We start from the raw sequence: 12,936 nt of genomic DNA, 5'->3' as shown, positions 1-12,936 counted from the left end.
AAAAGTGAGGTGTCTTTAACTTCTGCCATTACTTGTTCCCTTTATCCTGAGAAAGAAGGGAAGGATATATGTTGCAACCTGCAGACAAAATCCTGTTCTGGTTCATTACAACATGAAGAGCAGAATTTCAACCATTAGTTTTAAATCATATTTTGCAATTTCTATCATTTTTGACACCAAGATATTGACATTTTTGCAACATGATGGATTTGTCTGAAAATTCTCACTTTCTAGGGTTATAGGTGGAGGTGTTTGTTCCTGGTAAGATAGGATTACAGCATAAGTCTTACTGAATCCAATGGGCTAACTTCTTAATAAAAATAAGAACATAAGAACAGCCCCGCTGGATCAGGCCACAGGCCCATCTAGTCCAACTTCCTGTATCTCACAGTAGCCCACCAAATGCCCCAGGGAGCACACAAGACAACAAGAGACCTGCATCCTGGTGCCCTCCCTTGCATCTGGCACTCTGACGTAGCCCATTTCTAAAATCAGGAGGTTGCACATACCCATTATGGCTTGTAACCCATAATGCATTTTTCCTCCAGAAACTTGTCCAATCCCCTTTTAAAGGCATCTAGGCCAGATGCCATCACTACATCCTGTGGCAAGGAGTTCCACAGACCAACTACATGCTGAGTAAAGAAATATTTTCTTTTGTCTGTCCTAACTCTCCCAACCCTCAATTTTAGTGGATGTCCCCTGGTTCTGGTGTTGTGTGAGAGGGTAAAGAGCATCTCTCGATCCACTCTGTCCATCGCCTGCCTAATTTTGTATGTCTCAATCATGTTCCCCCTCAGGTGCCTCTTTTCTAGGCTGAAGAGGCCCAAATGCTGTAGCCTTTCCTCAGAAGGAAGGTTCCCCAGCCCAGCAATCATTTCAGTCACTCTCTTTTGCACCTTTTCCATTTCTACTATGTCCTTTTTGAGATGTGGTAGCCAGAACTGGACGCAATACTCCAGGTGTGGCCTTACCATCGATTTGTACAACAGTATTATAATATTGGCTGTTTTGTTCTCAATACCTTTTCTAATGATCCCAAGCATAGAATTGGCCTTCTTCACTGCTGCCACACACTAGGTCAACACTTTCATCGAGCTGACCACCACCACCCCAAGATCCCTCTCCTGAACTGTCACAGACAGCTCAGAACCCATTAGCCTATATGTGAAGGTTTGATTTCTTGCCCCAATGAGCATGACTTTACACTTACTTACATTGAAATGCATCTGCCATTCTGCTAGTTTGGAGAGATCCTTCTGGAGCTCCTCACAATCACGCCTGGTGTTCACCACTCGGAAAAGTTTGGTGTCGTCTGCAAACTTGGCCACCTCACTGCTCACCACTGTCTCCAGGTCATTTATGAAGAGGTTGAAAAGCACCAGTCCCAGGACAGATCCTTGGGGCACACAGCTTTTCACCTCTCTCCATTGTGAAAATTGTCCATTGACACCCACTCTCTGTTTCCTGGTCTTCAGCCAGTTCCCAGTCCTTGAGAGGACCTGCCCTCTAGTTCCCTGACTTTTCAGTGGAGTTTTCTCAGTAGCCTTTGGCGAGGGACCGTGTCGAATGCCTTCTGAAAGTCCAGATATATAATGTCCACTGTTTCTCCCGCATCTACATGCCTATTGACCTTTTCAAAGAATTCTAAAAGGTTCATGAGGCAAGACTTTTTCAAACACCTCTAGTTATAGAATATGAATGTTTGCTCCCAGACTGTCTATTTTCTCTTGGATTTTCCCCCATCAGGTTGATTGGCCATTCCTTGCATCTCAAAGTGCTGGTGGTGCTTTCAGACATCACAAACACAGCGTTGACTAGCTTTTTGTCTAGGTTGCTAATTTTCAGTCAGTCAAGATTGTAAACCCAACTGCAGGGTTGGCCCTGTGTTTAGTAAGGGGGAGGTGCTTGCCACTTGTATTTTACAGATCAGAACAAATAGACCCTAATGTAGTAGGGTTGACAAATTTCCCAAAGGATAAAAGGAGCCATTGCACATTGGCATGCAAATGTCAGTTTAAAGTTGTTCACTATCTAGTATGGAGCCCTGAGCTTCTTTTACAAAGGTCAGTATACAGCAACTGCTACAACTATTACTACAATAGTGCCAGTGGTGTGCTTGCTGACAGAAAAAATGAAGACATGGCGCAGTCCCTACACCATTGGTTTTCAACCAGTGGTCTGTGAGACCCTGAGAAGTGGTCTGTGAGGTCTTGGAGGAAAAAAAATCACCTTTGATCACTTCCAGTGTTTCGCCTAGCAAGCAATCTCCTATGGACAATCAAAGAAGGTAGAGAACGGACTGCCCACAGCTACTGAAGTGTCATCCGTGGCTGTGGATAGTCCGTTCTCTGTCCTTTTGGGGAGTGCTTGGGAGATGGACCACCAGAGAGGGTGGAGACCAGACCACCCGCAGCTGCTTGCAGTCCACAACAGTTCTGATTTTCATCTCAGTTGTCCGCAAGCTTCTAAAGGTTGGACACCACTGTCCTACACAGAGGTCATGTATAGAATCTACCATTAAGAGGAAAGAAAGGGATAGTGAATACTCTTCAGGTGGCTGTGGAGTGGGTAAAATGAGGCTAGACTGGTTCATGGAAAGGTTTTGCTAAAGGTAGTGGTTTTGACCAAACAGCTTTGGGATTTAGCTTCAAGAATAGGAAGGAGGAACCTATTTTGACTCTTGAAGTCTGTTTAATTTACCATGCTATTCTTATAAATTTTTTTATTATTCATTATTGTCATATTTTCACAGCAACGAATACTTGGTGACTTTGCATTTAGTGCCTATATTCCTTTTTACAATTTCTTGTTTTACTCTTTTTCTTCTACAAAATTTAGTTAGTATTTCTCCTTAGACTTTAGTGATAACATAACACGCTTACTGAATGAATCTCCTTTAAATAGTGTCAAAGCATTCTTGTCATTTCCCATAAAACTTTGTTGTGCATGGAATTCATACCTTTCTGCCATTGCTCTGAAGTCTGCAAGGTACTGACAACCTTCACAAATACCAGTATATTGCTAACCATTTTGCCTTCATAGCCTGCTATTTTTAAAAAAATCTGTGTTATTTTGGGTATTTCAGAGTATTAAAGAGGAATGCTATAATTAGGATAATGATTATTAATGTGCCAGCATGTGTACTTACTTAAAAAATCTGTTCAGCTGAATTGCAGTTTAGTGTACCTAATACTTCTGTCCACTGATGCATACATCAGTAATGTGGTGTTTGAGGTCTTGAGTCTCAACATTTTTTGAAAGATTTTCATAGGGAAGACAGTTGGGTAGATTTTTGTCTGCTACTGAACTTCCACCTAGTATTTCTGCAGCTGATAATCACCAATAAAATAAAATAAACTGTGACTGACAAAAGCAGGTTTTCGCACTGGCTTCTTGGAAGTTTCATGTGGTGCTGCTGACTCTTAGCCAACAGATTTCTGGCACCTGCTAGTCAAGATGTAGAGGTAATGTCATATATGTTGCCATAACCTTAGACTGCTCTTTTATGACTGCTTGTCACTTTAAGGGTGCCATCCTAACCAACTTTCCAGCAGCAAGGTAAGGACAATACAGCCTTACTGAGAAAAGGGAACAAACATTCCCTTACCTTGAGGAGGCCTCTGTGACTGCCACCCAACTGCAGCACATGCCCATTGGCACAGCTGAGTAAGTGCTGGAGTGTTGATTAGAATTTGGGTCTAGGTTTCAGATTTGTGTATTTATGCAATTTATCAGTGGCAATTAAGGGGTTTATGGGAGAACTTTATTTTATATAATGCCTTTCATGTACCTAACTATTTAAGTTGCTGTCCTGTCTTTTTTGAATCACCCTTTTCATCTTATTTTATTCTAATGTAGCATGTTTGTCCAGAAAGCTGAAGCCCAGGGAGTTGGGGGAGGGACATTACCTAAGTATACAGTATATACACTAGTCCTGTCTGTTGGAACTGTTTGCAGGTCACAAATGACACACAAGAATGATATACTCTTCTCTCCCTTGTTGGGGTGATAGACTTGGCACAGGAGTGTGTGTGGGAGGGGGGGCAAGTTTGGCTCTCTAAACTGCACCTTATATCATTCTCTCAAGCATTCTCAAGAGCTAGCAAAGCGTGTGCCCACCTAACCAAGAAGCTGCCCCTCACTATAGCTGATTGTTGGTGTTAATGCTTTCTTGATGAGCGCTTATTGCCATTACACCTCATACCTCCTGCTAGGTTTCCTCTTGAGAATAAGAAACACTTTGCATTGTTAACTGCCTTTCCCTCTCCTCCTCCTACAGTCAATTTTGTTGTCAGCCTCAATCAAGCGGGAAGGAGACTCTCCAACAGCGTCACCTCACTCTTCAGATGATATCCATCACTCAGACAGATACCAGGTGAGAGAGCTACCCAGAGGACTCTTCTGATGACTAGAAGCCAGGAACTACTGCATGGCATTCCCAGTTCTTTCAGTGACCATGCAAGTCCTTAACTTCTTTCGTCCCATCTGTAATTCAGAGATTTTAATGTCCCACTTGTTTAATGTGTTTGCCCCGTATCTCAGGAGCCTTAACTAGAAAGTACTAAAGGGTATAAATGTTAATGTTTACAGGCTGCCAGGGCCTTTAACAGGATTATGACCAATGCAGCTGTATGATTCTGGATTTTTCTTGGTGCATCATGACATTTGAAAATACAGCAGAGGTTTTTCAAAATGGACACATCCCTGTGTGGCCTTTGTGATAGTAAAAGATCAAAGTACTTTATTATTGACATGAGTGTCAATTGTTATTATCATTTTGCATGTAGAAACAAACAAATCTGAAAGAAAAGACAACCAACAAACTTCCCCAATTAACCAGAAAAAAGTAGCTTAACCTGTGAGACTCCATTCTGAAAGCAATTTTGCAACATTTCAAAGCACACTGAATTTGTAAGGGTAAAGAATTCCGATGTAGCACTGTTAGTATCCGTTAAGGTGTGGAAACACTTGATTGTACATGGGTTCTTTGATATTCACTGGCCAAAAAGAATACAGCTTCATTGTCCTCCATTCCTTATTGCATTCTGTGGGTGCAGAATTGGATTTTCCTTGGTTTTTAAATTGAGACATCATGGGATGCTGCCCTGACATCCCTGAGCCATATGGGCTGCACTGTGCATGGCTGTGTTCATGAATTAAAAATGATCTCCAGGTAGAATGTACCTTCTGTGACTATTGTATGACCTCACTTATTTGTGCAGCTCAGACTATAAGTCAGATCTTAGGGATATGAACTGCTCACACTCTCTTTATTTGTGCAGCTCACTTATTTGTGCAGCTCAGACTATAAGTCAGATCTTAGGGATACGAACTGCTCACACTCTCTACTTCTTATTACCCAATGCTCCCACAAATGAGTCGGTGCCATTATGAATGTTGTCAAAAGTTAGATAAATATTTCTAGAATGTCCTCCTTTGAACATGGAGAAATTCCCCGTTTCTGTTAGGTGAAGAATTCTTTTTGTTGCTATTGTTACAATACATGTATTTCATGAAGGCTCATTAAAGCAGTGGCACAATGGGTATCGTAGTTTGCTTTTACAGGGGAGAAGACCCTGGAGGATAAGACCTTTTTTGCACTACAGCTATTTCATACTACTCTAGAAATTGCAAGCCAGATGATACAAAGCAATTTTAATGTATAACTAGGTAAATCCCCTCTAGGAGCTAATCCAACAGGCTTTGTTTTTGTTTTTTTTTTTTAAATCTCCCTTTGATTCCAAGGGCTGCAAGTTGAGCATTCCATATGCTGGATGGGTGCCCTGATTATATATTTCTTTAAAATTGCTGTGCTGGTAATTTTTTATTGCAGGTTCTTTGTGGCATTTATGATCTGCTAGGAAATATGAGGTTGGCAAGAAAATGTTTGCTTGTGTGACTAATCTGCAGGGGATTTCAGTAAGCTTAGACCAACAACTCTATTGGTGGTTTACTAAGGATGGGTGCAGATCACCATTTACCCCATGTTGGTCATCTGTGAACTTACCTGCTATGCATGCAATTACATGTGCTATTTGGGAAGCTGTTGGCTGATTCATGAGGCCAGTGTTGCCACATTCCAGTCATGTGGGGAAGCAACTTGGTTGTAAAACTCATCTTAAGGTGGCCTTTTTGTAAACTGTCTTTGTAAGGAAGGCTTATGTAGAGCCCATTCTTATGTCTTTTCAGCACTAGGTAAATAAACCTTTTATTTTCCCAAGCCTTGTAAAACCCAATTTGAACTGGTATTATCCTGTCACTGCTATTCTTATATTGGTCCTGCTTTTTAAACATTTTATTGTGATATGTTGTATTTATTAGTTGAATGGTTTATTATTAATTGTCACCCTCGGAGTAGAAATGGTACTGTCTCCTGGTGTGGTTACATGCACACAGCAGCATGTTCACAAATGGCCACTGCATGATAAACTATCATTTGCATCAGCTTTCCAGGTTTTATAAAATTCCCTTCAGAATAACTACAAGAGCAGAAATTTGCTTTCCCTCAGTTGTCCATAGCCCCTCTAAACAGATCGCTTCAAAAATTCAGGTAGGGGAGTGCAGATGTTAGTAGAACTTCTGACTGAGCTATATGGGCCAGTTAGATACAAATACAGTACAATCTACGATAGTATGGAGAGTAAAAATTCAATAAGAGCAGTGTTAGGAAATGGTTACCTTATTATGAAATATGATAGGATGATCAGAAAACTGAAGTATGTATTGTTATTCCATGGCTATAATTGTTATTGAAGGAAATCAAGGACTCAAGGCAACAAATAATGAGGTGAGGATAATAAAGGTCCACACTATCTTTGGGGTATAAGACTCAGCCATGGGGCAAACAACATCCTTCCCTTTTAATTTTATGAGAACTCCATAGGACAGTTTGCTGCGAGCTAATATGGGACCTCATTTCCATTTGAAAAAGAAATAAGCTGGGGAAACTTCCATTCAAAAACAGAAGGTATATTTATGGAGTATGTAAGAAGTGTTTGTTCCAGCCCTGATTACTAGTGCAATATACCTTTCAATCCAGTTTATCACCTAGGATTTCCTGCAAGAATGGAGCAAAATGTTTGATACAGAAAAACTGCAAATGAGGTGATTGAGAGAATGTCTCTCTGAACAAGTGGTCCTTCAGTGGAAAGAGCAAGAGGGCTTTTCATTTATTTCTATTTCTTCTTGACTAGGTGGAGTGAATTCTTAAGAAAAATTCCCAAAGATGGGAAAAAATGAAAGACATAAGGGTGGAAGAATAGCTAGTGAAGAAGCAGACTGTATCTGAGGTTGTAAGCATACGCACCTGGACACAAGTCCCATTGAAGTCAACACAATATGCTACTGAGTAAATAGGGCTAGAGCTAGACTGTGAGAAAGATAGGGAAAAAAAACCAAGAATGTCCAACTCCTTTCTTGTAGACCAGGGGTGCCCAAACCCCGGCACGGGGGCCACTTGCGGCCCTTGAGTAATCCGGCCCACAGGGAGCCCCCAGTCTCCAATGAGTCTCTGGCAGAAGACTTGCTGGAGCCCACACTGGCTTGATGCAGCTGCTCTCACTGTTCAGTCTCTCGCATGAACTGTGGGACGAGGACTCCCTCCACTGCATGCTGTTTCACATCTGTGATGCAGCAGTGGCAGCAAAGGAAAGGTCAGCCTTGCTTTGTTCAAGGCCATTTATAGGCCTTGAGCTATTGCAAGACCTTCATTCCTTCATGTAAGTTCCACCTCTAATATATTCATGTATGTAAATATATTCAAATTTGAAATGTAAATTAATTCTTTTTTATTCCCGGCCCCTGACACAGTGTCAGAGAGATGATGTGGCTCTCCTGCCAAAAAGTTTGGACACCCCTGTTTTAGACTTAGGGTACTGACATTAAGTCACTTGTAGGAAAGCTACAGTGCATCAGGTGCTGGGGGATGGAGTTGGTACCAGAAAGCTCCTGCCACTGCCATTTGGCTAGTAAGTGTTTGAACTGGGAGGGGAATTGGGACATGGATGGATGGGGGTAAACTTGGAATTCTTCTCTTGCTTGGATCTTAAACTGAGAAGGATTCAGGGCTCTCATAATGCACACCTCTTCTTTTAACTGAGCATTAGAAGCCCTTAAATTTGTAGCAAAGTTCAGAATTAACAAGTATTGATGGCATCACCAGAGAGAAGAAAGCAAGCAGGTTTTGTTGCAGTTGAAATCTTCCCATCTGCATTTGCAGCTCAGATCTAGCAGACTTACACTGCTTCAGGAGAGAGCAAGTGAAACTGATATATAGCCTTTTTGAGTGATCTGGTTAAGTGAAATGCTAAAGGCTGGTGATTGAGTAGAAGGGTGAAGGAAAGTAGAAATGCAGGTAGGTAAATGAGATGTTTGAAGTTATTTTGGCTGCATTAATCTGAGGTCTTTTGAGTAATACAAGGAGAGCAACATGGCTTTTGAAAATATAATTTTTACTCTGTACCCTTTCTTCTCAGCCTTATGCCTTTAAATAGGATTAATGACATGACTGTTTCTTGACAAAAAGAACTGCTCCAGTTAAAGAGTATGTTAGCACCTATTTCTCTTACACAGAAAATCAATTTAGACCAGATCCTAGAAAATATGGAGCATTCCTATCTGTCTCTAATAAATTTGAAATGAGGATGCTAAGCACTAGACAGAGCCAGGCCCTAATATTCCAGACCAAGGTTTTGAACAGTAAGTAGAGTGGAGCTGCTTGGTAAGAGTGCAATTTGCGTGAAGAAAAATCCATTAAAAATCAGATTTCGCCATCTCTCTGGGCAGTAGGATTGCGGGGGAGGAGCCAATCTCATTCAGCGCAGTTATATCCTACCTTCAGCAATTTAAGGAGGCTGTGCTCTTAGAAATACATTGGCGCACAACCACATCAGCTTGCATGAATATCAGCAATATCCATAAAACTAATTTGTCCACTGAAAAATGATTGAGGCATTATCTGTTGTTTATTGCATAACTTCATTTTTGCCACGTGTATGAGTGCACTATGTAAAACCTTCTTTGGTTTGCACTGGCTAGTTTTTATGTCCTGATTTTCCGTCTTCCAACTGAAAGCAAATTCAAAACACACAAACATCTTGGGAAGATGTGCTTAAACAGTTGAATAAAGGAATTCCCTGTGGTACCCCCTAAACTCTCATGTATGTTACAGTATTTTGCACCCAGAAAGATGAAGACTAGTAGATTTTGATATGCTGGGTTCTTTTTGGAGTCACTGAGGGATAGTCCATTGACAACCCGAGTGCATCAGATAATGTGGATAAAGCTTCTAAACAAGACGTTAATAAAACACTCACACAGCAGGCTCAGTGTACTAGAACGAAGCTGCCAGCCAAGACTTTGCTTAAAGCAAGCATTACCTTTTCCCCTCTCTGCTCAAAAACTCAATAATATGTATTTTACTAAGGTTTAGCTCCAAAACCAGTATCATAACATCTGTTAACATTTGTGAAATGTAAAACATGTCATTAATACAGCAGTTTGTGAAGGTTCCAAGGCATTTGCTGTGTGTCTTTTTAGGTCATTGCAGACTTGATGCTCAGAGATACTATTAGAAAAACTAATTAAAAGCAAAATCTTGAAAGTAAGTCCCAAAAATATTGCTTTTCTCCCCTTTTTCCAAATCAAGGGGTGTTTAGTATGCACATCTCTCTTAAATACCATTGACCTCAGTGTACAAGGAATGTAAGCTGGAACAGAATTAACACTACTGTATATGTTCACATGAGGCAGACTTTGGTAATTTATTCTAGGGCTATCTAATGAGAATTCCCACCATCAAGGGTAGCTTTTTAGATAATATATACCAATGTGAGAATAAATACTAGAAACAGGATGCAGACCTTCCCTGAATCTCATCCCCTAAATTGTGTATTTATTTTCCTTTTAAAAGAGGACTGAAATGTGTTGCTGTCATTTTAACAGTATCAACTAGATTTACTGAAACAAAGTATAGGAGAGTCTGGTATATTGAAATAATTCAAAGGTTTATGAGAAAACATTTGAAGAGGCTTAAGGATTTTAAAGGTTTTGGGGGTTTAGCAATTTAGGCCTCAGGCCTACAACACTGTCACACATGTTTGGCTTTAAACACTTGGATAGTCTTGATGGCTTCAGTAGGATTGCTAACAGGATCAAAGTGGAGCACTTCCTTTAAGTGTTTGCAGGATCTGGACCTTGGTCAGCTGGATAAAAGCAACTCTATAGATTTATCTTTCTTGCAGCCACTGACTGTGACTTCAGGGTCATAAAGCAATAGAATAATGACTGTTTTACCCACTAACATTTTGTATTTGCTAAGATTTTTATCTTTATATGTCCCTACGGAGAGCTGTAGTGCACCAGAGCTGAATACTCCCACTGACTCCAATAGAATTGCTTATACCTAAGTGTTTACAAGACCAGAACATATATACTTATCAACCCATTTTTCTTACCTCAATTTTATACACATATTTATACCTGTACAATACTTCAGAAAAAAAATTAAAGTGCTTTACTTTATAATAAAAAGATAGACCCCACCTACAGGCTTAGAACGATTTCTTAGATATAAGCATAGCAGTACTTAACAAGTGTATGTATAGCATTTCCATATAAATCATGTATCTCTCTGGATGGAGGCAGCAGTAATTTGTTATCAAACCAGAGTGCCTCTATGCAGTTGCAACTTGAATAAGTCCTAGCTTCCTGACTACTGATGGACTGCTGAACCTTCTCATTAGCTTTATCACAGCTATTATTTTAAAGGCGGACTAAGGTTCAAAATAATTAGACTTTGAGCTGCGTAAATACATCTGGGTAATATCACCTTAGTGAAGCAGGGCACCAAAAAGGAGAACTGGTCTTCTTTTGTGAAAAGCTGGGCTGAGAGTAAGGATGACCTACATGCCAATCTTGAGAGGGTTTCTGTACTTTTCATAGTTGTACTAGACAGACAGCTGTTGCTATTTATCATGGACAGCACCCATTTTCTGATACTTTCACCTAGTAAGTAACTCCCCTGCTTTCTCTTTGGGTCAGATTGTGTAGATGCTTTTCTGAAATTTTGTTAGTGCAGGCTACTAAGGTTACCATTCTTCAGCTCTTAGCTCCTTTCCCTGCATCACTTCTTAATCCATTTTTGCCTTGCCCACAGATGTACACATTTGGTCCCTGTTGTGCTTATGCAATGTTGGGCAGAAATGGCTTGCAGCCCAATCCTATCCACACTTTCCTGGGAGTAAGCCCCACTTTAATGAGACTTACTTCTGAGTAGACATGCATAGGATTGGGCTGCCAAATGCTAAAACCTCTTTGTGAGCAGTAGGTGCATCTTGTCTCTGGTGCCTCTAGAAAAAGCACATATGAACTCTAAAGCACCAGGTTGGCATTTCACAGGCTGCAGCTGGTAATGTTCATATTGAAAGTCTAACAAAAGTTTTAAATAGATTTCACCACCAGGAAAAGGCACTTTTTGTTCCCAAACCAGCACAGAGTGAGGGCTGAATCCTCTCCAATGTTCCAGTGCAGGTGCAGTTGTGCCAGTGGGGTGTGCGCTGCATCCTGTGGTAGAGGGGCAGTCAGTGGGGCCTTCTCCAGTGGGCACTGGTGTTCTCTTACCAAAGGGGCTGCATTGTGGCTAAACCGCAGCTGGAAAGCTGGACAGGAGTGGGCCCTCGGGCTGCAGTCCGGTCCACGCCTACCTGGGAGTAAGTGCCATTGACTATAATGGGACTGAGCTCTGCCCTGCCTAGGAGTGGGGTCTGGGTGAGCTGAGAAGGCCCCTTCCACAAAGCACAGTGGGGCGGTGTGGCTGCGGGGCACTGATCCTTGGCGTGAGGCAGGACCACTGCAGGGCCCCTCTGTGCCACGCTGGAGGTGCGAGTTAGAGTCCTGCCAGCTGCAGCTTCTCCCCCTTGGGGTGCCTGGGCGCGCCTCCCTTCAGCGCACAGGGGCCCTTCCAGCCTGCGCAGCGGGAGAAGCGGCGCTGCTCCTGGCGGGGGCGGGAGGGCGCGCTACCCGGGGCTGGGGGTGCCCCAGCGTGGGGAGGGCCTCCTCACCGAGGCCCAGAGGACGGCCTGTCGCTGTTGCTTGGGGGTTGCCTAGGCAGCGCTTAAGGACAGAAAGCCCTCAGGCCCGCCGGTTGCCATGGGAACTGCACCTGACCTCTCACCCTACGCGGGCCGCGGCGACGCCGGTCACATGACCGGAGCTAACATGGCGGCGGCCGCCGCTGCCGCTGGGAGCTGATCCCAGGTGCCGGGGCCGTTGCCCGCATCCGCCCTCATCCCCGGCCATGCAGAGCGAGAGGAGGGAGCCCGCCGGCCGGGAGGAGGTGCGGGCGGGGCGCGTCTGGGGGGCCGCAGCGTCTCTGGAGCCGGGGCCGGTTAGAGCCAGGGAAGGAGTGGGGCTTGTTTACATCCCGGCTGAGGGCTGGGCCGCCGCTCCCTGAGGTGGGAGGGGCTTGTCTGTCCCCTGAGGGCGAAGGGGGGCCTGGCCCCCCCCCGGGGCTCCACGGCAACAGCTTGGTCTGGGGGAGGGTTGGGGGCACACTTTGGAAGGCTCTTGCTGTGCTCCCTAGGAAGTAAGGACCAGCTAAGCACATCTGTTTCTCTATAAGGAAAATACCCTACAACAGTGTTTCTCCAGCTGTGAGTTGGGGCCCACTAGGTGGGTCGCAAGCCCATTTCCGGCGGGTCCCCATTCACTTCACACTTCTGTTCATAATACATTAGACTTAGCACTGCCGTGGTCTTCGACTGCTTTTGGGGAAACGTTGCAGATCTAGGCTTTGAACAGGCTACTTTGTATATGCTTTTAACAGTGATAGTCAATGGGTAAGAATTCCAGCCTAGGATGGTTAAACATTTTCCTGCTTGATGACATCACTTCCTGTGATGGCATCACTTCTGGTGAGTCCTGACAGATTCTCAT

At 43.1% G+C, this 12,936-nt stretch overlaps 1 protein-coding gene across 4 annotated transcripts in view; it reads left to right on the top strand.

The window, feature by feature from the left end:
• RNF220 (ring finger protein 220) overlaps positions 1–12,936 on the top strand; it is a 341,743-nt gene that overhangs the window by 232,600 nt on the left and 96,207 nt on the right. For 3 of the 4 annotated variants that reach the window (XM_066622880.1, XM_066622879.1, XM_066622878.1), the window contains one exon: positions 4,283–4,378. In XM_066622880.1, the coding sequence (XP_066478977.1) occupies positions 4,283–4,378 (96 nt within the window). Of the gene's footprint in view, positions 1–4,282; positions 4,379–12,208; positions 12,338–12,936 lie in introns of those variants that run through there. The other variant, XM_066622881.1, reaches the window with a different exon arrangement.

This window comes from Tiliqua scincoides, chromosome 4 (assembly GCF_035046505.1).
Source record: "Tiliqua scincoides isolate rTilSci1 chromosome 4, rTilSci1.hap2, whole genome shotgun sequence".
Classification (NCBI taxonomy): Eukaryota; Metazoa; Chordata; class Lepidosauria; order Squamata; family Scincidae; genus Tiliqua; species Tiliqua scincoides.
This window is presented reverse-complemented; position numbering and strand designations above follow the sequence as displayed.